Raw genomic sequence first — 27585 nt, 5'->3', positions numbered from 1 at the left:
ATGGATTGAGTGACCAAATTATTATTTTTTTAAATCATGTGGCTATCAATTTCTGCTAAACCCTATTATGTTTCTTCCCACTCCCCACATCACCCACAGTGACCTCCACTTCTGCTTAACCTAGATGCACCTACGATAATTAGATAATTATTTGGGAAGGACAAGTTTGCAGAGATATGGGGAGAGAGCGGGGAATGGGATTGAATTGGAAGCTCTTTTCAAAGAGCCGGCACAGACACGATGGGCCGAATGGCCTCCTTCTGTGCTGTATAATTCATGATTCCAGTTGACAAACAGCGTTTACCATTTTTCTTTTGCAGAATATCTTTCAATCATCACTACATTCCTTCACAACATCTCACAAATATCATACATTAATTTAAAAAAACTCCCAATAAAATAAAAGTTTTAGATACTCCTTTGGCTCATCTAGCAAATGTGCCATCCAGTTACTCCAGTGAATCCCTTTTCTATTAAATATTATGGGGATATAATCTATAATTGCTTCTTAAAACTAAGTCATTACACCACACATCTATCTACATTGCAGTCCAGCTAACGAGCACTTGGCTAATATTCTGCAGGTCAGCCATTAAAATTATCCAAAGGCAATTGGCCATAGTTCTTGGGTCAAGCTGATACTATATTTTCATCCCAAGTACATCATGTCAGAAGAATTAGGGTCAGGTAACCCTTCATTAAACAAGGGTCATTCCAGGCAGTGCTGGGATCAGTGAGCATATTCAGTGGGCTTTTATAGGTTAAAAATTAAACCTTTTTAAAGGGTCAGAAATTGAGGGTGGAATATGCCTTTTAAATGAAAACCATTGTATTTTGGTTAAGCTCTTTGATTTAACGATCAAATTTTCTTCCTGCCCCATAGAAGATGAGGGCCAATACAATATAATCACACTATCAGATAGGAATTGAATTCAAATCTAACAACAGGGAATAATCCAACATTTTAAGGGTTAATTTGATTTTCAATCAGAGCAAATTTGAGTACATACACATGACCATTTGTAAATTTTTTTTACATAATGGGTGTGGGAAGAAAGGCTGATTATAGAGCAATTTTTTTGAAGCAGCAGCTTGACTCCTATGCGATACCTTAATAAACCACCATTTTGCTTACATTGGTTGTAGTGCTGAACCTTTCACCATAATACATTTTCACAAAATCATTGTAAACAGGTACAGTAGAAGCTCAATTTTCACAAGCAGCCAATTACAACATCTGAAATATACAATCATGTCCACTCCCTTCTGAACCTCTAATAATTCTACTGTAACATTCTGCACTTGAAATGAATCAAATTTCATGAAAAATGTCATTGAAATGAAAATATATTCAACCATTACATTTAACCAATTTCTCATTTTGTTTTGTGAAACATTTTATGGTAATTTTCTCTAGATCATTGGGTATTATACTCACCAATTCTGATTATTTTATTGAGCAGAAACTAAGCTTAACAACATTTGTTGAGTGCAATAAAAAGTTGCTTCTTCCTTGCCTGTTTTTGGCACTGAAGATGTGAAACTAAATATTTCCTCATGCAGTAGTGTTAATAAAATATATGGCCTCTTTATTGAAATTGAAAGACAATGTAGGAATTCCAGTGTAAACTGACATGACCTGCATAATGAAATCCTGGAGTGTAAATTTGGCAGTACTCTCATCAATGTATATATCACATTTTATGATGAAGTGTGATACCAAGCTGCTAAAAAGGAAACCTCAAAGTTTGCTTAGAAATTGCTCTTTTCAAGACAAAGATTTACTCCTGTATTCAAATTCTGGAATCTTTTCTTACTTTTATTTCCTGAGGAAGTCTAAAAATGCCAAAGATTATAGAAGGTTCCTGATTCTAAGTGGCGAATTGATAAGGTCGTCAGGCAGAAGGAAATCAAATGGAACAAATGCATTCTTCATCAAACCTCTCTTGTTATTGTCTCAGACAGTGTTTTTTCCAACACACACTCTCGGCCAATTTGTGATGGAGAGTGTCAATGATTCTGGTGCTTTTTGCACTGTTCTGAGTACTGAGCTCCCAGTATCTACTGCAGTTTCCAAATTGGAAATTGAAATCAGTGCACTACATTGAGCTGATAATGTCCAACAAACTCAACTAGTTTTTTAGGCATTTTTACATTGGAAGCAGTCTATATTAATTTAGCATATTGAAACATTCTCTTAACAACATAGTTGCTCAAACTATGTATTTATGTTGAAATTGTAAATAACGTGCAATCGATTCATGGTTCCATACCATGTTCGTGTATGAAGGAAATTTGAACAGGTAACATCAGTGACAACTGTATGTCTCTATGCATGTATGTAAACTACTGAATGGTCATTTTAAAAGTAGACCATACGTATCTTATTGGCATCAAAAACACTGAGGCTTTTGTACAAAAACAAAAACAAAATGACTTCACATTAGTTGATACAATATAACTACCTACTATGTAGTGTTTGCCATTCAGGTTTCAAATTCCAACCATTAACCTTGTAGTGCAGATATGCTACTGTAGACCCCCTACACATAGTTTCATACAAATAAATCAGATGTACGTCAAACACACACTGTGTGGTAAACCCTCCGATGCTTAACATAACTTTTATACAAAAATCCACAGGAAAAAATCTCTGGTAATACTACAAAAATCACTAAATCTTGCTTTCCACCTTGTGTGCTTATTCTATTTAAGAAACTGCCTAGAACACTACTATAGAGCTGAGATGTCAAACCAGTTTTGTCCAGAAGGTAAAGTAGCCAGCTGGTTGGCGCAGTGTGATGGGCCATCCATGTAACAAGAGTCATTTGATAAACATCTTCACCTAAAGATGAAAAAAAGAAAGAAATTAGCCACTTGCAACCTGATTCTGATACTTCTAATTACTGAAATATTCTTTGTTTTAAAATCTACTTGGGGACAATGTTCATAGCAATAATTTAAACCTGTATGCGTACAATATTCTAATTAGGAGTCACGCTGATTCATTGGATTAATCGCAACTTCTGGTTGACAAAATTGCAGCCTGTGATTCCTAAAGACAGTAAAATCAGATAAAGACTGTTGGTGGGCTGGCATTTTGCTCACTGGAGTTTGTGACACCAATGGCATTTTGCTCACTTCATAGTGATGCCAATTTTGTAGACTAGAAGTTGTAAATAATGCAACCAGAGCGATTACTGCAACTTAAATCCCATTGCCTGGATTTGCGCTGGTTCCAAACTAGAGAAGAGTGCACTAATGTTTTATTTACTGAAATGTAATATTTCAAATTTCTTTTAAATTCAAGCACAGTAGATTGAAAATACAAAACTCTGGCCACTGAAAGTTATGCTAGTTAATTTCTCTACATCCAATTTCCTAAAGCAGTAAACAGGACACTTCCTTTAAATGAAACACAGCCACATGATCTTTGTCAGTTTTGGAATGCAGAAACCCTGGCTGCTTCATAGAATTAACCCGATCGTTATGTTTTTGTATATAAATGGCACTGACAATGTGTTCTCTCTCATGAGAATTTATTGTAAAAAGGAATACATTTACTTGGCTCACTTTGTAAGTAATGAGGGTCTAAAGTTCCTCCAAACTAAGTTCAAAGCCTATAGGACCAGCCTTGGTTTAATAATGATGAGCTTGTGGCAAATGGGATTGGAAAAAGTGCTCACCAGGAAAATAGCGCCTTTGCACTAGAAAAGGCACTCTGGGACATGATGCATCTCCTCCAGAGAACCCCACGTACATCACACTGATCCATGACATCTCAGTCTTGATCAGAGTTGGCACGATATATATGGGTTGGGAAATGCATGATAGCAAAGCACTTTTACCGATGTTGAGACGAGAATTACGCTGCCATTCTCCTGATAAGTTCTATGCACCCAAAGAGTGAAGACAACATATATATAAATCCTGATAAATGCATTGGTACCAGTCCAAATTTGTTCCTCACACAGTCTAGAATGGTAAGGTTATACCTTTTCTATGCAACTGTTTGTTACTAACTATTCCACACAGACTACAGGATTTCATTGTGCTTGGTACCATACAATGGATGACAGTACCATTATATTGTGACATAGCCTCTATCTTGAAGTAACCAAGTTACATGATTACAACAAAGAAATGGGACATTTCTCTGACAGCATGTTTACTTATATTTTCTTCTCTAATTCTATTCAGTAATTTAATATAAAGTTTCCAATTTAACACATTGAACAAATTGTTCTTGAAACAAATGTCAAAACACATCAGACTCAAAATGGAAGTGTTTAACATTGCACCTTTTCCACTATAATCTGTGCACTGCCAACAATGCAGAGATCCCCCAGAAATGCACTGAAATGTCAGCTGAGATAATCCGTTCAATATTAATTAACCTTGCATTTGATACAGCGCTTTTCACGTCTTCTAGACGTCTCAAAGCGCTTCACAGAATATGCTGTAAAGTGAATTGACTATATTTGTGGGCGAAACGCGGCAGCCAATTGCGCACAGCAATGTCCCACAAACAGTCATGGATCGAAAATGACCAATTTATTATTGTTTTGTTTTTTGGAGGGATTATTATTAGGTGCATGGAGTAACAAAACTTGCCCAAGGTTTCGCCCTGCCTGGAATTGAACCCAGTTGTTCTTACCCAGAGATGAGTACTACTGTCTGATCCATGCTGACTCCTGAACTTTATTGAGTTGTCACACACCCCATACATTATCCCAGATTGTTACATGGGAATAGCAAGTTCTGCATGTACATTACTTGCTTCCACTTCAGACTTTGCACACATTCCATGAACACATTTATTACTGACTTATCTGTATCTGGTTCAGAAAACTACTGAAAGTAAAAACAGTTTCATTCACTGCAACTAGAACAAAGAGATATTGAGATTGTTTGTGTTGATTTACAAAAAAGATCACGAGGGAGAAGAATATAGCAAAAACATGTTTCCATTCAGTAAGTTAACAGCCGGATTTTGAACTGTGACTGACCACAGAATGGGCAGTTTCCAGGAATTGGACTTGGTAATGTTTTAAGTTCTGGTTGATGGATTCAATATGTAAATTAAATTAGAAGCTACATTTTCTCAGCATAATTCAGCAAGCAAATGCCCCATTATATACAACTATAAATGGTATCCTATTACACTACAAGTTATAGCTTTTTGGCATTGAATGTTTAACCACTTTCAGAAAGCAATTTACTAAGGCAATAATCAGCTGAATAATTTTATTTAGCATGCTTCAAATTTACCTCATTTGGTTGTAATTTGTATCTCATTAACTCCCTCATCCCTGAAATACTCAATTTTAGCTCCTGTTGGTTTCTAAGGAATAAACCAAGTCTCAAGTATTTTTAAAGATTATAAATTAAAATGGAGCACACCAACAGATAATGTTGCACGAGGAAAGAGTTTAGACCAAAATAATGCACTAAATATTTGTTACTTGAATACTTATTGTGAAAGTAATGGAAAAGTTAAGTTTTAATGCCTACAACATTAATTATAGATTTGACAAGTGGAAATTTTGCTTTGATGGTTTAACTGTTTCAGTGGTTAATTAAATTTCTGGATAATTGAGAATTCAGTCCATTTGTATTTTTTAAAAAATAACAGAAGCATCACCTCATTTAAGCATTCATGTCTTATAATAATAATAATCCTTGCATTTGATATAGCGCTTTTCACGTTGGGAGGACGTCCCAAAGCCCTTCACAGAACACACTCTAAAGTGAATTGACTGTATATTTGTGGGCGAACGCGACAGCCAATTGCGCACAGCAATGTCCCACAAACAGTCGTAGATTGAAAATGACCAATTTATTATTGTTTTGTTTTGGAGGGATTATTATTAGGCTCTGTGTGGAGTAAGGAAATTTGCCCAAGGTTTCGCCCTCTGTCTGGAATTGAACTCAGGTCTCTCGCTCCTACCCCTGAGCTAGCCAAAGATTCCCCATGATATGCAATTCTAACCTCCTTTCTCAAATGACCTGAATGAGGAAATGGAGTGGAAGCAAGAGGTTTTTCCCATTCTGCCAAAATATACTGAAGGATTTGGTCTAGCCAATTACTTTTAATTTAAAGAGACTCACTGTCTTAGGTATTCCACCTACCAGTCTGGTTAAACACTTTAAAAACTCAAAGAAGGATGTGCAAATTGATTTCATTTGAGGCAGAAACTCAAACTATGAATACCATAATTTTAAACTATCAAACCATGGCTTTGGAATTCATTGCTCTTCTAGAAGAGCTACCAGGCCATGCACAGAGTATAACTAACTCTGTGTGTCTTTGTGGTGTGTGCACAGAAGGCTCTAAACAGATTCCAGCAATAAGGCAATTAATGTGTGGAGATACAAAAGGCTTAAAACAGAAATGGAGGTATTTTTGGAGCTCTATGAATCAAAGCAGAAAAATGCCCAATATTTGTGGTGAGGTGACCTTTGCCTCAATGCCATTTCTGCGCAAATTCACAGCAAATCAGCCTTGTGATGCTGTGTTTGTCCTGAATGCCCTAGGCACAAATTGCATTTAAATGCTTTTCTTTTTAAAAAACATAAGGGCAGACTTTAATGCACTTTACTTGTTAACAAACAGGCTAAAAAATACCTAATGAATATAAAAGTACTCCAACAGACTACTTTAAAACTCATTTATTACAAATGCAGTACTATACGTTCAAAGATTTAAAGCATCACATAATGCATTACTTTGAAAAATAAGCTGCATTCAAATCTGGTATGTATTCTTTAATATTTTATTTTACTTTGCTGTACTAGTGATTCAGGCAGCTTGTAGTGCTCTCTGTGTTACGGTGCTGCCGTCTGTAGATCTGCCAATCCTAGCCTGTTCAGCCTGCCCACACAAGCCAGACATGCAGGTTTGACTAGTTTGTTTCACAGAAACTTCATGTATGGAAGTTTTATGGTTGAAAATAAGTTGCAAAGTGACTTTCAAACAAGTCCAAATGTGGATGTGTGGATGTATACATGTGCAGTTTTTCTGTTGATCTGGAATGTACCTCAGAATGTAATTTGGGTATAATCCACAATCCAGTTTGTGTGTCAGCCTGGCTCAGTTGGTAATACTCTCGCCTCTAAATTAGGAAGCTGTGGATTCAAGTCCCACGTTGGGACTTTGAACTCATATAGTCTAAGATGACACTCCACTGCATTGTGGGGGCTGTGCTGCATTGTTGGAGATGTCATCCTTTGAATGATACATATATCAAATGCAAGGATTATTATCATTACTGAAAGGCCAGATATTACAGACATTTTCCATTTGAAACGGTTTTGCGATAGGTCAACTAAAGCATTAATCCAGTTTATTGTGAGATCAGGATTTAGCATTGCACAACTCTCAAACAGAACAATCAGGATCTCTGGACAATATTTTCCTCCTTAGCTCCAGGATACTGCAATACCAATTGTAATACATTCACCATTCCCCTGTTTTAGATTATCTAACTCTAAGAGGCTCGCTATTGCCTTTCTTTAACTCGAATTCTGAGAGAATTACATAACATACCTGCTATATTTTACATCAAATACTGTTGCATCTTCATCATCATCAATATCTTCATTCAATGGTGCCATTTCCACTTTCTCTGCCGGAGTTGTAATAATATCATACTTCCGTGTTTTCCGGAGTTTTCTTCCAGATCTGAAGAGAATGACATCTGTTTAATTGCAAGGTAATGCATAAATCGACTGCAATTATTAAAGATGTGTTAAATTAATCTTAATAAACAAAAGCTACTCAGTGGCTGGTTGGTATTAAAATTCTGGTTGACATTAAAATGCTGGTTAAGTCCAGAAGGCACTGATTCATGCCTCCCACAATCTCCCCTGTAGCTTGGGAACTTTTCACCTGGAGAAAAAGATAAGACCCTATGACCCTGTACCACCATATGCTGCTTATGCCCATGTTTATTTTATTAAATAGATTTAATTAAAGAAATGCACAGAATAATTAAATAAAATATTCAGTAACAGGATTGGAGAATCTGTTTGGAGACAAATGCAGACACTGTAATTAGTACCACAATGGGTTCTATCTGATATACAAGTCCTCAAAAAGTATTTGGTATCTCTTCAATGATAAAAAAACTTTCAAAAATGTTTGCTTCCCTGAATGCATCTCACTTTCCAAAATATTTTTGAACGGTCATCAGAGTAGATTTTTGCAAATGAACTTTTAGCATATTGCAAACCTGAAAGTCAATTTGAGACTTAATAATTCATTCAATGTAATAATTATTTGATATAGCACTTTAGCATACTGAAATGTCTCAGTGTTCACTCACATATATAGTGACTGTATGTGTAAGCACAGCAGCCACTTACACCAGCAAGGTCCTGTGATAATCAAGGGAATGACTAATTGATCTGGAGGAACATTGGGCAGAACACCAGGAAAAACTCCTCTCTCTTTAATATGTTTCTCCTAATGTTCAACTGAAGCACTGATATGTTAGCAATGGGAATGTCTGCTGCAAACAGATGCTGACTGACTCAGCGCATAATCTGATGCAGTGCAAACGTTCCAATACAATTTTCTCTTCAATTGGACAAACTTGCCAAGTGTGGCAACTACAAGGATATTGCCTCAACTACTACATCACTGGTTATTTCCCTTGTTGGAAAACTGGTAAAGGATCTAGAAAGATCAGCATATGAGAGGGCTCCTTTAATTGATAAAAGTCATGCCTGGATTGTATGCTTGGATTGTAAATGAATTGGCTTTACCATTAAACAGCACTTTTGACACCTAGTTTATATATTTTTTGCTGAACTTGCAGCATTATGTCACTAACATTTCATACCAAATTATATGGCTGTCTTCAAGTCTGTCTCTTGTACATAGTCTGTTGTAGTTCAAGTGGAACCTAGATGAAGGAATGTAAAGGTGGCTGCAAGTAGAGATTAACTGCCTTGTTGGAGATGCCGTTCTTCAAATCATGGTGGATGTTAATGAACCCATGATTTTATTTGCAAAGTGAAGGGAGTTTAACCCAATACCAACAATCTTCCAGTACAATTGGTCATTCACCTGTTTCTGGGACATTCCCGGCAGGTCAGGGCCAAACCTTGGGCAAGTTTCCTTACTCCACACAGAGCCTAATAATAACCCCTCCAAAAACAATAATAAATTGGTCATTTTCAATCTACGACTGTTTGTGGGACATTGCTGTGCGCAATTGGCTGCCACGTTCGCCCACAAATATACAGTCAATTCACTTTACAGTGTGTTCTGTGAAGCGCTTTGGGACGTCCTCCCGACGTGAAAAGCGCTATATCAAATGCAAGGATTATTATTATTATTGCTGTGTGCAAATTGGCCACTGGGTCTACCCAACTGCCTACACTTAACATTCATTAGTGTGAAGCACTTTTGAGACTTTTCAATGTGATAAGGGACTACAATATATCAAATGCAAGGATGATTATTGTTATTTATTGCACCGAAGTCACTCGGGTGCCTTTGCAGAGTACTGGGAGAGTGGGCTACAATGTCTAAAATTGCTGCACAGAAATTGCTGCTCAGCGTTGTGGCTGTTTTGGCAATAAACACAACAGCCTCCAAACCGGCCATGAAGTCAATGACTGACTGATTTATCCGGGAATACCGTCAGCCCCGGAGACCCGGAGACACTCCCTATTGTGCGGCCGTGAAATGTCACAATCGCCTGGAAAATAAAAACAGACCAGAGGGGGACCTCAGCTGTGGAACATCTCTCCTCGAGTCTTATCCCCGTAGTGTCAGACGGGTCGGTCAGGTCAGCGCGAGTCCTGGTGTCGGGACACAAGTGCACTTACAGTGCGTCTGTCCTGCGAAGCGCTCGGAGACGTCTCGACGAACGCTGGATCAGGCGCCGCGTCAAACGGCCAGGATTATTATTATGATGACGATGATCAATGGCGATGGTGATGGTGATGTAGGAAATGTGTAGTACAACAACACAATGCCGAGTTATTTACATTTCTAATTTGTATCGAGAAAAGCGTTCCTAGTTTTTAACGTGAAAAAAAACATTCTACCAAAACACGAGGATCCTACGCCCCGCAGCTCACACCGGGTTTTATTAGCGTTGTTTACAGCGGGTTGTCCGGGACCGGGGGGGGGACGGGACCTGTCGTTACCTGATGACTCTGGCGAGTAGGCAGAGGATGAGGAGGAAAGCGGCGCCGCACACCGTGGCCACGGCGGCTTTGAGGGCGGACAGGTCGTGGAGGATGGAGCTGATGGAGCCCAGACTGGGGCTGGAGGCCGTCGCGTTGGTGGTGGTGGCGGCGGCGGCGGCGGCGGCGGGCGACACGGCGGCGGTGCCGTTAAGCAGCGCCGGGGACGGAGGGCTCGACGACGCCGCCTGGAGCAGCGCCGCCAGGAGCACACAGCACAGGCACGACATGTCCCCCCCCTCCGCGGCTGTGGGTCGCCGTGGGTCCGGGTCTCTGTGTGTGTCTCTGTGTGGGTCCGTGTCTCTCTGTGTGGGTCCGTGTCTCTCTGTGTGTGTGGGTCCGTGTCTCTGTGTGTGTGTGTGTGTGTGGGGGGGGGGTCCGTGTCTCTCTGTGTGGGTGTGTGTGTGGGTCCGTGTCTCTCTGTGTGTGGGTGTGTGTGTGGGTCCGTGTCTCTGTGTGTGTGTGTGTGGGTCCGTGTCACTGACTACTGACTGACGGAAGGTTCTGGACCCCGGGCCAGAGCGAGGCTGTGGATGACAGGCGCTCCTCCTGCGCATGCGCTCGCCCTCACCAACCGTCACTCTCGCGCCGGAGTCATCGGGCGCCAAACGCGAGTTTGGGTTCCGTCGCCGCCGCCATCATCATCATCGCCGCCGCCTCCCGGTCCCGGTCCCGGTCGCTCTCCGGCCCTCGGCGCCGCGTCAAACGGTTTCTTACCTCAGACCCGGCGACCTCCCGGGACCTCCGCGACCCAGACCCCGAGTGTCGGTTCTTCATCCCCTCCCCCTCCCCCCCCCTCCCCCGCGGCCTGTCACCCGGCGGTAACGGTTGGCCCGGGCAGGTGTTGCAGCGCGCGCTATGGAGGCCTTTGTGGCGGAGTTTGGGGAGAAGCTCAGCCGCGCGGTGAGTGCAGCCCCCGCGGCTTCAGGCACACGGTGACCGGCTTCAGAAAGCCCGGCTCGCGGCACTCGGGTGGGTGGGTTGGCGGTTGGGTGGTTTGGCGCTCTGCCCCGGGTGTGGGGAACCAACCGACAACTCACCCGCTTTCTGGTGAATTTGGCAAAAGGGGACCATCGTAATCCTTGCGTTTGCTACAGCGCCTTATGTCATCGAGACAACAACAACAACAACAAGATTCCATTTATAGAGCGCCTTTCACGTCAGGAGGACGTCCCAAGGCGCTGCACAGTTGGGTCATGACCCGAGCAGGGGGGAAATGGTCAGAGGAGGGAGGAGGAGGAGGAAATGGTCAGGGTGAGGGGAGGGAAGGGAGGGAAGGAGGAGGGGAAATGGTCAGGGTGAGGGGAGGGAAGGGAGGGAGCGAGGAGGAGGAAGAGAGTCGAGAGGGGAGCTGAAGGCACGGTCAAAGAGAAAGGTTTTGAGACCGGCCTTGAAGGAGGAAAGGGAGGAAGCGGCGAAGGCACTGGGGGATGGAGTTCCAGAGCCTCGGGGCTGAGAGGCTGAAGGCCCGACCACCGATAGTAGGGCGGTTGGGGCGGGGGACGTGGAGCAGACCGGAGCCAGAGGAACGGAGGGTACGGGCAGGTAGGTAGGGGGATAGTAGGTTGGAGAGGTAGGAGGGAGCAAGGCCGTGAATGGCCTTGTAGGTGAGGATGAGGATCTTGAAATCAATCCTCTGGGGGATGGGGAGCCAGTGGAGGCGAGCGAGGGTGGGAGTGATGTGGTCCCGAAGCCTGGTGCGGGACAGTACACGAGCTGCAGAGTTCTGAATGACCTGCAGCTTGTGGAGGGAGGTGGCGGGAAGGCCGGCGAGGAGAGAGTTCCCATAGTCCAGCCTTGAGGTGACAAAGGCGTGAACCAGGGTTTCAGCAGCGTGAGGGGTGAGGTAGTGCCGTAGTCTGGCGATGTTCCGGAGGTGATGGAAGGCGGTGCCAGTTGTGGTGCGGATGTGAGGGAGAAAGGACAGCTCAGGGTCGAACAAAACGCCGAGGTTCCTGACTGGCTTTGAGAGGTGGAGAGTGCAGCCTTGGATGCTGATGGTGTCAGCGCCTGAGGTGCGGAGGCGCTGACGTGAGCCAATCAGGAGGGCCTCGGTTTTTCGCACGTTGAGCTGAAGAAAGTTGTCTCTCGTCCAGGACTCGATGTCGGACAGGCAGGCTGTCAGGACATCGGTGGTCGTGGAGTTGAGAGTAGAGGAGGAAAGGTAGAGTTGGGTGTCATCCGCATACATGTGGAAGTTAACCCCATGTTTGCGGATGATGTCACCGAGGGGGAGCATATAGAGGGTGAAGAGGAGGGGACCGAGGACAGAGCCCTGAGGGACACCACATGAGACAGTACGGGGGGTGGAGGAGAAGCCATTCGTTGAGACGAAGTGAAGACGGTGGGAAAGGTAAGAGCTAAACCATTCAAGGACAGTGCCTTGAAGGTTGAGGTGGGAGGACAAGCGGTGGAGTAGGATAGCGTGGTCGACCGTATCGAATGCTGCCGATAGGTCGAGGAGGACGAGGAGACAGAGGGAGCCCTGGTCACAGATGGTCAGGATATCATTGGTGACCTTGACCAGGGCAGTTTCTGTGCTATGAGCAGCACGGAAACCTGACTGAAGGGGTTCAAAAAGAGAATGGGTGGAGAGGAAAGAGCGCAGTTGGGAGGCGACAACTCTTTCCAAGACCTTGGAGAGAAAGGGGAGGTTGGAGATGGGCCGGTAGCTTGATAGCTGCGACGCATCAAGGGAGGGTTTTTTCAGGGTGGGCGTGATGATGGCAGTTTTTAATGGAATGGGGACAGAGCCAGAGGAGAGGGACAGGTTTATGATGTCAGTGATGTGTGGGGCAAGAAAATGGAGCTGGGAGATAAGGAGTGGAGTGGGGATGGGGTCAAGGGAGCAGGTGGTTGGTTTTAGGGATAGGATGAGTTCAGTCTCAAAAGACGTCTCAAAAGCGCTTCGCAGAATATACTGTAAATGATAATAATAATCTTTGCATTTGATAGAGCGCCTTATGGCGTCTTCTCGACGTCTCAAAGCGCTTCGCAGAATAGGCTAAAGTGAAGTGGCTGTATTTTGTGGGCGAAACGCGGCAGCCAATTGCGCACAGTAGCGTCCCCCCAAACAGCCGTGGATTGAGTAAACACATATGTTTTTGTTGCCCAGCAGACATTCCCCCTTTAGAGCCTACACGAGGCTGCGAATGATGAGCCCAACGTATTTTCTGCCAGGAGATTGCGCTCTCAATTTGTTAAGTGAGAGTTGTAGTTTTGAGGCAGTGGCTCTGACTGCACCGGTTAATAGGAATACAGGAAAAGAGGAACAGAACAAGGCCGTCCAACCTGTGCCATCAGTTTATTAGCTCTAAGCCGACCTTTAAATCCTATTAGGATTCGCATTGTCTTCTTGCGATCCATGTTCAGTCCATTAACCTGTGACACTATCCATTCTGGCGAGGCCATAATAAAGAACCTACTTTCTTTAATTTAAATGCTTTCAATGCGACTGTCCCCTTTTTTAATTTGCATATAACACAATCAACTTCCTTCATGAACAGGAGGAAAAATTCCTTGTAATATTTTTGTGCAACTCCAAAAGACCATTTGTGTGTGTGTGTGTTTGTTGTATGATTACATTTTTTGAGTTGTGATTTACACTTGATGGTCAATCTCACACGAAGTGATTTATGTGACTTGATGCATGATAAACATTTATTTTGACCTGCAGGAAGTTCAGTGGCTCCAAAACTTGTATAGATTTACAGACAAGAATCTCCTTTCAATATCTGAAGTGCCTGATATTACATGTAGAGAGCTGAGTCGCCGTATCTTTCAATGTCTATGCAGAATTTGTCACCATAGCAGTAACCCTAGCTGCCATCGAGATAAAACTGGATTTCTTCTACCTTTGAGCTACAGGTATTTGAATCAATTGAAGTATTTAATGTTGTTATTAATACTGTGATTTCTGGTACTGTGGCCAAAGTGCAGATAATAATAAACCTTGCATTTGATGCAATTGCTTTAAACACAGATGATGGTGTGTTTGAGTCTCGGGGCTTGCCTGGCATCTTGCTTCAAAACTGCTTTTGAAGATGCGTAAAGCAGTAGTTTTCCAGTTAACTGCCATGTCTGCACTCCCCCTCCCCAGAGGATAGTCACTGGTTGGTCATTTGACATCCAACAAGCACGGGTTTGAACTCTCAGTAGATGACAGTACCAGGAATCCCTGCGAGCTTCCTGAAGCAAAAGAAAATTATGTCCATGACGATCAAACAGCGTGATGTTCGAGGTGTTTAGAACAGAGTTGACAATTCAACTTTCCTTTGCATCTTCTAATTCTCCCCCCACCTCCATGTCTCCTCCCTGAAAGGTGGGAACTGCTACCAGTTTCATGAATATTTTTCACAGTTGAGCATGTGAGGAAGGTTTTATGAAGCTTCAGACAATGTCCATATCGGTACACATTTCAATCAAGGTCACTGGATACAAACCAGGGTGAGAAATCTGGTTGAATTGTCGCCCTCCCTCCCCGGGCTGGGGATGTTTGAGAGACCAATTGCCAAGTTACTGGGGATGCCAGAAACTTGATTTTGAATGAATCTCTACTCCATCTACACTTTTTCAAAGAAAACCAAATGAAATTTGTTTTGCAGATTTATATCCATAGGAGAACTGTCTCAGCAGAAAACCCAATGCTGCAGTTGCTTAGCATGGAGCACAAGTCAATTCAAGGAATGGACCCGATGTGTGGAAGGTATTCCAGCCGATTACAAAGCAGTTAATCGGACAAATCTGCTGTTATGTGGTATCCTGACAGATAAAATCTGTATTCCTCCCAGTATGTCAGAGACAGCAACGCAGCAGCATGATGGACACTTGTATTTCAAAGACAAAAATGATTTTCTACATTGTGAGGTAAAGTTATTGTAGAAACCTAATCAAGAAATCCATTTTATATGAAGCTTTATAAATAAAAATGATAATCATTTCATATAGTGCTTTTCACGTTGAGAGGATATCTCAAAGCGCTTTGCAGGGTATACTGTAACAAGTAACGACTATTTTGTAGGCAAATGCAGCAGCCAATTTTTGCGGAAAACAATGTCCCACAGACAGGAATGAAGTTTGAATATTTGTGAAGCAGTCTTTCCCCACTTCCCACACCGCACAGACCTTTACGTATTTGATCAAATATTAACGTGAAATAACAGCGTTAAAACATTTTATCAGGTTGTTGCTGAAAATATTTAATTTTGTATTCAATGTGTTTCTAATTATATTTTACCAAACTATAGTTCCATTGAGAATTGCAAACTTTTTGATTTAACAAACTACAATTCATCTGTAACTGTACAAGTGAATACTCTTCAAATTACCAATGTATTTATTGTATAATATTTTTCCTTAAGAGTATGGTGCTTGTGATGACTAAAAGCAAAGACATTTTATGTGATAATTTGCACGCTATTTCACCCAGGTGACCAAGCTAGATCTAAGTTGGTTGGAGCACCTAGTATTGTTCCCAAGGTGGAGTTATATTCCTCAAACTAAGACAGTTGGCAAGTTGGATGGGGTAAAGACTGGATACCTTGAGATACCAGAAGCTCCTTTCTTTTTGCTTCCAAATCTGATAACCAGCAGTCCGAGGGTAACCGGCAGCCTGAGTGCTTTACTGCCTGATTCAGCACTCCATCTTCTGGACAAACAGTAAGATGCATGCACAGCCATCTGCTTCACGTATTATTGTAATGTTTGTATGTTTTTATTCTAAACTGTACCAATCATGTACGCTTTCATTCATTTAAACTTGGGTACTGAAATAGTTTATTTAATGTAACTTTTAAAATACATTTGGTTTGCTCTCGTATGAACTATAATATGGATTCCTGAATTTGTGATTATCACAGTAAGCTTCCTGCTGACTTTTGTAGGAATGGTTGGTTTAGACGATATGTTAAAACTGTTGTTCTGGCCATTGATTTTCAATTTTAATATCTGCACAAACACCAATCCTTCTAAACGCTGCAACACCACAACAGTAGTTCAAGAAATACTACATTAAGGCATTTTTCATGTCTTCATTCTTGTAAAATCATTCATTCCCCAAATAGTAACACAGTACGTTGGTTAACACTATCTCCACTGAGGTAACTGACCATCAGTCATTTTCAACTTCTCACTTGTCAGTTTCTTGGAGGCACTGACTAGCAATGATGTATGCTGTGTAACCACCTCTTGTGTTTGGTACCTAACTCAGATTCTATCCCGGTCTTGCAAGGTTTCATTCCACTGAAGTGAAGATGAACGTAGCTGGAGAACTCAGCCGCCTTAGCTCAATGTTACATATTCAAGGAGAAACGTTTTTCTTCTTCTTTCTCAGCTCCTTTACAACTGATATTTGTCTTCCCATAGTTGTCCAGGTAGGTTTAAAACAAATATAAATGGCATGTCGCAGCCTGAGCTTGCTCTCACCTAACGTTTTCAAAAACACATTTCAACAGGAGACAGTACCTGAAATCATTGGGAAATTTCAATGCCATGAATTTGGCCCTTTAAACCACTTAGTAAGGATTGAATGTACTTATACGCGCAATCACTTATGAATGAGTCTTGTGATGCTCTACAGCAGCTTTCTAATGTCACCTGACAGACTTTTTTTTGCCTTCCTAATGACTCCTTGAATATGGAGCCTCTGCTCATTTCTGGTTACATTACATGGTAATTTTGGGTGTTGCCTTGCCTTTTTAGAAGTTGCATTGACATGGAATAAATACAATACTGCAAGTTTTGTGAAACATCGTTTCATAGTGAAACATAAAATCACACTTTGGTGATCTGACCCATGCAAGACCATTTATATATTATGTTAAAGAAAATGGCAGATATATTTACAAAACCTAGACAATGTCAGTTTGAAGTTCTTACTGTGATTTTTCCTTAGGTCCCTTCCAAACTGGTGTGGCATCACTGCTTAATTCCTTCTGAACGATATGTTGTAACGGAGATGTTCGTTTCTAGCTTGCAGAGCACAAGCAATAAGCTTTTTGTAGTGTCATCGTCTTCAGACTTCCATATCTACAATGAGGGATTTGTGAAAGAACAAACTCTGGCTGAATTTATGCAAGCTTCGCATATTAAGGAGATGTCCAAGCAGGCGCTGAAAACTACTGTTAAAGAAGAACCTTCTCAGATTAGTTTGTGTGCGAATTGGTCGACTCAAAACACTATAGAAATATTAGATAACAAAGAGTCCAAAGTGTGCTCCTACCAGGTGGGTACTTGGGTTTTGTTAAAATCACCTAGGGAGGATGTGGGGCATAATGAATAATTTTGCATGTCTGGTAAGCTTCCCACTCCTTATCCAGCTGGGACCCCCATCCTGTTAAGAGCTTTGGCTTGCAGAATTAACAGGAACTGAGCGGGAAAAATTATTGCTGCCAGTGATTGATTTGCCCCTCCAAATCCTGCTGATGAGCCAGGCTGGCTGGTTTGTCATTATAGTGGCCTGGAGTACTATGGACCTGTCTGGTTCAGGAATCTGGCAACCCAGACTGCCACGAAAGGTTGGATTGATTCCGACATTCAATTGCCAAGTATGTCACCTGAAGAGTCGGGTTTATCCAATTATGTTTTCAATTGAAACTCAATTCACTTTACAGTATATTCTGTGAAGACTTTGAGATGTCTCAAAGATGTGATAAAGCACTACATCAAATGCGAGGATTATCATTATGTTTGCAGCAATGTACATCAACTGTTAAAACTTTTTTTTATTTCCTTACATTTTTAGGGAGTGATAAGTAGAGTACTAAACATTTCAGCAGGCCTTTATGAGCTAGATGGCAAGTTTGGTCTTTGCATAGCCTACCAGCAAATGATAAATTGTGCAAGAGGTCTCCGTCCTGGTGTCCGTGTGGAGGTAATGGTAATTTTAGACTCTTTCTTCCCAACCCCCGCTTTCTGCCTTTCACTTTGTTTTCAATGGATACTTTCCTTTGTGTGGCCCAATTTCATTCAGAAAGTTAACTTCGAGATTATTATTGTTTAATAATCTACAATATAAATCTGATGACTGAAATTGGGAAAGGAAAAATTAAATCTAAGAGTGACGATTGTTGGTGTTTGCATTCCGTGGAGCCCAAGCGATTTTCAGTTTCTGTTTTGCAGATGCATGACGCACACTTGTACCACAAGAAATCTGAGCACTTCCCAAGCATCATGCTCTGTTGCTGCCTGAGGAGCATTTTGATAGTCACAGAATTTTCCAGCCTGGATGCAGAATATCAGCCCTTCACTACCAACTGCAATATATACATTAACCTTCTGTTTAAGTACAACCTCGATCTACCCAATTATCTGTGGCTCGTCCATATTGTGGAAAGCCTAGTACAAAGGTAAAGAAATCAAAGGGTTAACTACTGTTTACATTTTATTGAGTAAATCTTGTGTGTGTTTCAAGATACATTGGTAGTTACTGGTATTCAGTTCTCTCCATATGTGTTGTAGGTTTTGTCCTCAATTGGTTACACTTAGGAAAATGCTGTTGTGTTCTGATTCTGGGGTGGTTGACCAGTTTATCACCTCTGCTATGAAATATACAGGATGGAAGCCACTAGCCATGTCGGCCAGAGAAATCTACCAGGAGATACTGTCCGAGTCACATCCCTGTCCTCTTAAGGAGGTAGTGTATGTTCCAACTTCCCTACTTTCCTTAGTTCATGTGATTTATTACATTTAAAGAATGAGGTCTAATACTGAATCCTTTAAAAATCACTTTGGAAAGCATTTTGATAGAAAGAAGATTTTCAAAAATTCAAGTATATAAGGTGAAATAGTTTGTGTAGCATTTCCCAATGGAGTATCCTTTCCCTTTAGAATCATAGAATTTTTTAAACACAAAAGAAAGCTAATTGGCCTATCGTACCAGAATCAACTCTGTAAAAGCTATCTGTTTGGTCCTATGAAGTTAATCGATTGCTTTTGGGGTCCTGGTTAACCCTGCCATGAAGGGCATTGAACAAGGGCAAGTTGTTCTTTTTGAGAACCAAACAAGTTACCTTGCCTAACTAGCCTTCCAGTTTTTCCTCTCTCTTCCAGTTAGTTATTCAGTCTTTTCTGTGTCATTCCTGGCCAAGCTTACAGACCTATATCCTGCCACTTTGTGGATACATGAGTAGGCTGATATTGCTCCGACTGGTTTTGGCATAGACCTTGATTAAACTAAATTGATAAAATAAGGAGCGCTGCATTCACAGAAATTCATCATTTAGGATGAGATGTAAAACTGAGGTCCCACCTGCCTGTTCATGTGGGTGTTAAAAGATCCCATGACACTATTCAAAAAGAGGAGGGCATTTTTTTTTGTCCAGCGCCTTGGAATGTCCTCCTGACATGAAAGGAGCTATACAAATGTATTCTTCTTCTGATGTGCTTTCCAACAATCCTCAATTACTTGACTGCTGTTTATGGGGCATTGCTATGTGCACATTGGTTGTCATTGTTCATCTACAATGGAGTCCTGTAGCTCAGTGGTTAGAGCACTCGCTTTGCAAGTGAGAGACCTGAGTTCAATTCCAGGCAGAGGGCGAAACCTTGGGCAAGTTTCCTTACTCCACACACCTAATAATAATCCCTCCAAAACCAAAAACAATAATAAATTGGTCATTTTCAATCTACGACTGGTTGTGGGACATTGCTGTGCACAATTGGCTGCCGCGTTCGCCCACAAATGTAGTCAATTCACTTTACAGTGTATTCGGTGAAGCGCTTTGGGACGTCCTCCCGACGTGAAAAGTGCTATATCAAATGCAAGGATTATTATTATATTACAAATATAGTGGCTTCACTTTACAGAAAGTTTGAGAAGCACTTTAAGACATTTGATGCAGTAGATGCTGTATCAAATGTAGGATTATTATTAAGCACGAGCTACCTCATGTAATTTATTTCATGTTATATGATGTTGATTAATTATTTATGGTTTCATCTCTTATGGTAGTGTAACATTTCATTTTCAGATTTCATGTCCAAATATTTCTTGTCAAAGTACTTCAATATCAGAATTATTATCCAATGCTGAAGAAAGAGGTTGGAAGGCTGTTAAGATGTTCTCATTGCTGCCATCCCCTGAAATTAAACACTTGGTAGCTCAACAGCTTAATCGAAACTTGCTTGGTCGTTTGAAGTTTTAAAACCTGAAGATTTTCAACCCCAAATGGTACTCATTACTTCTACATTAGCATTGTTTGATAATTCAGTGCAGTCATAATTTACAATTCCTGAGGTCTAGAACATCATTCTTTTGATCTAAATAAGCAGAAATTATTTAACAAAGTGACAGCAAATGTTGCTACAGTATCCTTTGCTGTTGGGAGGCTTTGTAACAAACTGTCGGTATGTTGTTATAGCACTTGATATCAAGAGCGATGAAAACATGCTTTATTTCTATACAATGTCATCCAGTGCTTAAAATCAGTACAACAATATACTATAAAGTACAGTAATTCTACATTGAAATTAGTGTATTCTAATTAATGTACAAGATTATATAATCTTAGGATTTGACAAAATGATGAATGCTTTGTTTGAAGTAGTGATCTTCTGTTCAATAAATTGTAATATGTACAGGCTATACTATTTTGTTTGTAGTATGAAACAAGTCAAACCATTATTATTTAATTTCAAATGTCTGTATAGCCCTTCATTTGGACTTTGAACTACTTCAGCAGTGTTCAAACCCTCAGTTTGAGCTGTGAATCTTCTGCCTTTCATTGTTTCAATAAGCAATGTATTAAGTGAATATTTATAACATATATCTTTGCAGATACTGGTTGGGGTGCTTTTGGCTAATTCAGTAACGGGTCATCTGCAGCTGAAAGACACATCGGGCTCTCTGGATTGTGTTGTCCAGAACTTCAACAAGATGGAACAGAGTGCCTTTTGTGAGACTTCACTTTTAGGTAAAGCCACACTGCACCATAAATAAACAGAACAAGTGAAATCTTGGAGTGATTTCACTTCTGCAGTGTAAACGCTGTTAGTATTGCAGCACAATAAAATCAGAAGTGAGCAAAAAACATTTCTTCACACAGCTTCTAAAGATATGGAGTGCACTGTCCTAGAATGCCGTACCTGCAGAATCAATTGGAATGTTTATAAGGGAGATAGACAAACATTTATGGAGTAACGGCATTAAGTGATGTAGGGAACGATCTCCTATGATCAAATAAATTGTCAAAATAGGTTTATCAAATAAACTGTGTGTCTGATGTTTGAAATATTAGAGCAATCTCAGCCACATTATTTGGGCTAAAAATCTGGTTTAATCCTTTTTATCTGGGTGTAATGTATTTTTTTAAATCCAACATCTATTTCCATTGCAAGAACCACAATATGGAAAATTGAACACTTTGAAGAATAGATCAATTAAGCATCTGAGGTGTAGCCTTATGCCCTGGAAGTTGATTATTTTTACCTTTTTCAGACTGTTTGGTGCAGCTGGAGAAATACCAACTGGTTGTGGAGCGGTTTATATGTAGTAATTTCCCATCATACAAAGACCTGGAAGATCTTAGCTTTGTGAAAGAAAAACAGACCAGGTCAGTAGATTTTTAAAAAATCTTGTGAGTGTAGGGTGAAAGAGCAATAGTTCATAGGAGCAGCATGTCATTAGAAATGTAAGAGGAGTCTAACATTTCTAACCTCTAGTGAGCAGTTGCCCTCTTAGTTGAGAATGCCTGTGATGGGCCAAATGAACTTTATAATAATCCTTGCATTTGATATAGTGCCTTACCACGTCTTTGAGACATCTTAGAGTACTTCACATGATATACTGTAAAGTGAATTAACTGTATTTTGTGAGCAGAACGCGGCATGTAGTTGCACACAGCAATGTCCCACACAGCCATGGAGTGAGTGACCAATTTTATTTGGGGGATTGTTGGCCTGGAAACCGGAGGAAGAAAACTCCCTTCCTTTTCGAACAAAACCATGGAATCTTCAATATCCATTTAAACAGACAGATGGGATCTTGGTTTAATGCCTCATCCAAAAGATGGCACTTCCAATGATGCAACTCCTCCATTCCCCAGCACTGCATTGAATTGTCAGCTTAGACTATGTGATTCCATGTCCCATGTGGTACTTGAACCCATAATCTCTGACTCGGGAGTGAGAGTGCTACCATTGAGCCAGGTTGACACACACTTCTGACTAATGTAAATTTTTATGGGTGTAAACTTTTGCTGTATAAGACAATAATGGAGAAAGGAATTATGAGAAGGAATATATGGTATCCTGCGTTTTGGATAAAGCTGTTAAAATATAGGCTACACGGAGAATACAAATTATAATAAAACCGTTTGTATCATCAATCATGTACAATAACTTGTACAATAACTTGAAATATTTCTTCCCCTAAAGATGAAGTTATCTTGGTTTTCTATTTTTCTCTCTGCGATTGAGAGATTCCCTCCTACCATGGCATTGTTTAATGCTGGAGAGTATCTGGACTTTTATATCCTCATTTGTCGCTACAGTAAAATTAGGGGGATTTATTGTTTGGCCCTTTAGTAGGTTGATTTGTTCACAAACAATAAGCTATCAATTTAATAACATAAAAACATTTCAGCACTGTGGTATTTTGCTCAATGGCCATTGGAGTTTTATGTACACCCATAAATATTGACATAATAGCTTAGAACAAATGTTTAGTGCATTTTAAACATTGGATGTGATGCCAGCAAAGGCTCTGTACACAAAGTGAGAACTGCTTCATGTCTCCAGTTCCCTCTGTCCTACCATGGGTGGGAGAGCTTTTAGACAATTTTTGAAATACTATAGGACCAAAATCTTAACCTTTTTTTAAAAAAAAAGCACCAGATTCAAGTTCAACTGAACCGAGAGAAGCCACATATTTGAACTGTGGTTAGCTTGTTCAAATTTGTAATTCTGATTTGCCACATTCCTCCGGTATCGCTATAAGGTATGACTGAGGCTATGATGTGTAAAGATATCACTAGGTGGTGATCTTCTGCAGTGAAAATAAAGGGTAGTTGTAAATGGAACCTCATTGACATGCAAGGAAGTAACTTGAGTTGTCCTTTAGGCATTTGTATAATCAAGGCACAGGCAAAAGCTTGGAATAGGGAATGTTAATAATAATAATGTTGCAATAGTAATGATAATTGTTGTATTTGGTATGGTGCTTTTCACATTAGGAGGATTTCACAAAGTCATTGGTGGCCAACCAACAAAATAAATTTTCTTGATTGAATATTTCTTGATTTGTGTCATAAATCAAGAAATATTCAATCAAGAAGAAAATGAAAATAAATAAAGGATTGAACATAGACTTATCTAGACTGATGCAAATGTGTAGCGTGGGTGGGGGGGGGACTTCTTGATGCCACAGGTTGTCACAGTACTCAAAGCGCATCAGAGGGTTCACTAACATACAACAACTTGCACTTATATCGCGCCCTCCACTCAGGGTAGCATCTAACAGTGCTTAAGTGACTAGTATTTTTGTAGTTGAATGTGGCAACCAATTTGCACACAGCAATGTTACACAAACAAATAATGTCCACCTGAACACACAGACGGCGATCTTGGTTTATCGTCTCTTCCTGACTTGAACCCACAAGTTTCTGACTCAAAGATTACATTGAGTATGAAATAGAAGAGTGTGAAAATATGTTTAACTGCAGAGCGAGCCTAGTGGTCTTCGCTAGTTCTGTACATTCCTATACTATGATGCAAGCATACTAATAAGGTGTTTTGTATTTAGCTAGATTAAGTATTGTTTTGTGTTTAAAAAAAATTAACAATGAAATATAAAAGTGGACTGTAAAGAATGATCTTCACATGTTAAAATGTAATATTTCCCTGTAGATTATCCCTTTAAGGGGCAGACTGCAGTGTTTTTCCATTGCGCCTTGTGGACGTGGCAGGCTTGCTTGCTTCTTGGCCATTTCAAGGCATGATGGGAAAGGATTTTTGGCGTTTTGCCCCATTTTGCTGCCAGGAATCCAGCAGGTGGCAAACAGCACTGTCTTTCCTCGCAGAAAGTTAAGGCATTAATTTTACTCACCCTGACGAGAAGTGAAAGAAAATGTGGCCATTTAAACAATAAACCGAATCTCCTTTTTTCGATGTTTTGTTGGAAAATCTTTTTCATTCAGGTTTCTCATTCTGGTGAATAAAACAAATGTCCTGAATGTCCTTCCTTCCCCCCTTCCTTCCTTGGTTTGTTTGCCTTGGAAGTAGGGCACGTTATTATGTGTGCTATTATCTGCAATGCACGTCATTTATCAGCCAGTGGGAATTTACTGGTGAATTTGATTGGCCGAAGCTGGAGAGGGTGGGGTACCATCACTGCAGCAGATGGTTTACCGGTTACTCGGAGACAGCTTTTCAGCCGCAGTTGAACTGCTCCATTTTAAACCGAGCTGCGTGCTACAGTGCTGCAATGTAACCCAACGGTCCAGTCTTTGTGAGCGGATTAATTACCACTTGTAATTGGACTTTATTACTGTTTTACAGGATTTATGTTCAGTTTTGTGCCAGTGATGTACAAGTACTTGGAACACCCATCGCTTCAGCAACACCAAACAAAAGGTCTCCGTTAATCCCAACCACAGCAACCGCCGCCTCCACTGTTGGAGGAGCTGCTGTGAGCAGCTACAGTCAGGCATGCAAAAAAGCTGATGTCACCAGCACCAGAGCCAATGGAAACAAAAATGGCCCTTCCCTTCCCAAAATGCCTCGGTTGGAGGAAGTTGCTCTACAAGAAGGCCATGTTGGTGAAAGTAGAAGAACTGCCTGTTCACACCCATTACAGAATGTCAGTGAAACAGTCGATTCCCAGAGCGAGAAGAATGTGCCTGGTGTTACAGTCACATCTACTGGGAACTGGGAACCGTGTAGACAAAAGAGGAAACAGAAGACTTGCGATGCGGGCTGTGTTACTCGCTTAATATTTGTAACTCACAAAGATGCATTGATGCTGAGGAACTGTCAATATGGCAGAACTGCAAGCTGTGGACATACTGATGGCTCTTCCGAGACCTCAAGCAAGAGGGCTGGGACTGAGTTCGAACTGGCTTTCCATGTGTGTGCAATTAGTATAGGGAGACCTAGACGGTGGGAATGTGAAGATGAAATCCAGGGAATACCTGAGCTGGAAGTAGATGTCTCGCTTTGTTCTTACCGGGCACAAGTAAGTCTTGTTTTAATTGAACTTTGTCCTTGAAACCGAAGTGATGTGATGCAGTAGAATTAAACCGCTTACTTACAGACGTGCTGCCTATGTTATATGCTATGCTCTCACCTCTGCAAGATGGGGATAATTTGACACAACGTCTTGACAGAATTCAAACCTTATTTGGTAAATTTCTTCAATTAAAAATGAACGGCGCATTAACCCTTTGGTGCCTTTTGAGACTCACCGGTTGAATTAATTTTGTCGTGTGCATCTATCTATACAAGGAATAATTGTTGATAAGAGACTAATGAAGCTTTGGTGTCTGTCTCAGCTACGGATCTTTGATCAAGCAGCTCGTGTGTGCAGTATGTCGCAGAGGGTTAATCAAGTGATATACGTGTTTTTATAGGTCGATTTACAAGGTTAGAGATTTGAAGAAATGTCGGCCATTTTCTGCTACGGTTCTATACAGTCAAGTTGCTTAACGAATATGAATTAATCTCATTCTAGCAAAATTTAGCAAAAGCTTTCTTTGTTTGGGTGGTGGCTTTGTTAACGCTTTGTGCCGACGAGATCATGTGACTGACTAGATTAACCCTTTTTTCGTTTCCTTGTTGTTTTGCATTAACCTTGTCTTTCTGATTAGTATTTTGGGGGGAGGGAAGGTGAAACAGCCATTTTAAGTTTCCAGTCTTTCACGAAAGTAGAATTAAATGATTATGGTTGACTCTATTTGAGTGATTGAAAAATGCCTTGTTTTTTAATTCCTTAATGTAAATTGTAACCTTGTAAAGTTTGTTGTGTACAACTGAAATTGATTATCTAGGATTTACAATGGGAGTATCACAATTTAAAATCATCACTAGAAAGTTGCTAGGACTCTCATCTGGTTTAATTTGTTTACTGTTACAATACAATTGATCTTTATATATTCAGTGCAGTTTAGCTGGGAACAGCTGACTTACATTCAGACCAGCTAGCTGTATGCAGGAATTACTATAAGTAAAGTAGTAACACAAGGTAATGTCAGAAAAATATAGCTCAGCTATTTATGCTAAAATACCAGCACAGACTAGTTGGACTGAATGTCCTGATTCCCTGCCATATCAATATTAAAGTTTTTTAAAATTCTTTTGTAGTGAATTTGATAATTTTGAATGCATAAGCAAAACAGCAAGATGTGAAATTATTCCACAAAATAAGATATTTTAGGAGTCTAAAGTGTGTTTTTAAAAATCTTTGTGCTATTTACAAGAAACAATTCACTTTTGAAAAGGTTCTATAGGTCTGTTAGACTCTATATGTTGAATTGTTCAGTGGTAACCTAATTTTTATCATGTCCTGGTAGTTATTTTTTTACAGGATAGTTGCAACCTTATATTGGAGTTTAGGTGATGGTGGATCATGTCAAATGGCATGAAGCTTTTATACAACTTTTTTTAAAAAAAGTGAGATATAAATACTACTTGCAGATTTTGAAATGCATTTTTAATGAATATTCCAAAACACACATGTATATTTCCACAGTTAATTTGGTAAGATTGAGCCCTTTTCCCTCAATTTGATGTTTATTTTTGCAGATTTTAAGTTTTCATATACAATCATTTTAATAAGGAGTCTGTCACTTGAAAGAAATCAATTTGTCATAAGATAATTTGCAACCAAAAATTGGTAAAACATCTAATCTTTATAATCTTTTTATTCTGTAAACAGTCACTTCACAGTAAATCCTAGAAAAGCTTTTAGACGTCCATCTACACTAAAGGCTCTATCAAATATATGAATTATTATTATTTAATGTAGGTTTCATAGGTACCAAATTGATCTTTTGTTTTGCAGGGAAGTTAGACCATGATTTGGTGCAAATTGAAGTTGGTAAACGAGAATGCCTGTGTATCCTCAAAGCAGATTAATGTAATCTGTAGTTGTATTAGTGGAAAATATGTTCAATGACTACTTCATAGAATATTTTTTGTGCTAGTAGGTTGGAAAATGTCTTCATCTCTCGCATATGGCACTGTTTTGGAAAATTTATCTTGAGCCCACAACACAAAATTATCTTCAGCTCTTTGAAACTTTGGTTCTGTATAAATTGCAAATTGGTTGCTAAGTTTACAATTTATAGTGGACAGACTTCAATCTTCTGGGTAGTGGGATTGGTTTAGCGTGAGGATTGTGTAAAATGAATTTCATTCCCAGATGCAATTTTTTAAGAAGTTAAACTGACT

The 27585-nt window shown here is 40.3% G+C and overlaps 3 protein-coding genes across 3 annotated transcripts in view; 2 read left to right on the top strand and 1 right to left on the bottom strand.

Moving 5' to 3' along the window:
• Positions 1 to 233: 233 nt before the first annotated feature.
• LOC103188370 (membrane protein FAM174B) lies at positions 234 to 10980 on the bottom strand. Its single transcript, XM_042343131.1, has 4 exons — positions 10807 to 10980; positions 10165 to 10391; positions 7550 to 7684; positions 234 to 2845 (listed from the first exon to the last, which is right to left on the bottom strand). The coding sequence occupies exons 1-4, from the start codon at positions 10978 to 10980 to the stop codon at positions 2842 to 2844; spliced, it is 540 nt and encodes a 179-aa protein (XP_042199065.1). The 3' UTR covers positions 234 to 2841.
• A 45-nt stretch (positions 10981 to 11025) lies between these two features.
• On the top strand, positions 11026 to 20365 carry LOC121850579 (CST complex subunit CTC1-like). Its single transcript, XM_042342968.1, has 9 exons — positions 11026 to 11106; positions 13880 to 14070; positions 14808 to 15069; positions 15632 to 15861; positions 16433 to 16574; positions 17096 to 17425; positions 17945 to 18073; positions 18322 to 18548; positions 20172 to 20365. Exons 1-9 carry the CDS (start codon positions 11062 to 11064, stop codon positions 20299 to 20301), a joined length of 1686 nt encoding a protein of 561 aa, XP_042198902.1. The 5' UTR covers positions 11026 to 11061; the 3' UTR covers positions 20302 to 20365.
• LOC103188372 (CTS telomere maintenance complex component 1) overlaps positions 20329 to 27585 on the top strand; it is a 20890-nt gene continuing 13633 nt past the window's right edge. Inside the window, exons 1-4 of the mRNA XM_007908346.2 lie at positions 20329 to 20371; positions 20978 to 21113; positions 21638 to 21752; positions 24697 to 25372. Coding sequence (XP_007906537.2) covers positions 20369 to 20371; positions 20978 to 21113; positions 21638 to 21752; positions 24697 to 25372 — 930 coding nt within the window. The 5' untranslated portion in view covers positions 20329 to 20368. The remainder of the gene's footprint in view (positions 20372 to 20977; positions 21114 to 21637; positions 21753 to 24696; positions 25373 to 27585) is intronic.

The sequence above is a fragment of the Callorhinchus milii genome, unplaced genomic scaffold (genome assembly GCF_018977255.1).
Source record: "Callorhinchus milii isolate IMCB2004 unplaced genomic scaffold, IMCB_Cmil_1.0 Scaffold22, whole genome shotgun sequence".
In the NCBI taxonomy this organism is placed as follows: Eukaryota; Metazoa; Chordata; class Chondrichthyes; order Chimaeriformes; family Callorhinchidae; genus Callorhinchus; species Callorhinchus milii.
This window is presented reverse-complemented; position numbering and strand designations above follow the sequence as displayed.

Excerpts from the sequence above, each read along its gene's own strand:
- LOC103188370 (XM_042343131.1), bottom strand. The coding sequence starts at position 10,980 with ATGAAGAACCGACACTCGGGGTCTGGGTCGCGGAGGTCCCGGGAGGTC. Across the intron at positions 10,392-10,806 it reads AACCCAAACTCGCGTTTGGC|GCGGCGTCGTCGAGCCCTCC; the intron begins GCCCGATGACTC and ends GCGCTGCTCCAG. Across the intron at positions 7,685-10,164 it reads CTACTCGCCAGAGTCATCAG|ATCTGGAAGAAAACTCCGGA; the intron begins GTAACGACAGGT and ends CATTCTCTTCAG.
- LOC121850579 (XM_042342968.1), top strand. The coding sequence starts at position 11,062 with ATGGAGGCCTTTGTGGCGGAGTTTGGGGAGAAGCTCAGCCGCGCG. Across the intron at positions 11,107-13,879 it reads GGGAGAAGCTCAGCCGCGCG|GAAGTTCAGTGGCTCCAAAA; the intron begins GTGAGTGCAGCC and ends TTTGACCTGCAG. Across the intron at positions 15,862-16,432 it reads CTCCATCTTCTGGACAAACA|GTTTCATTCCACTGAAGTGA; the intron begins GTAAGATGCATG and ends CGGTCTTGCAAG.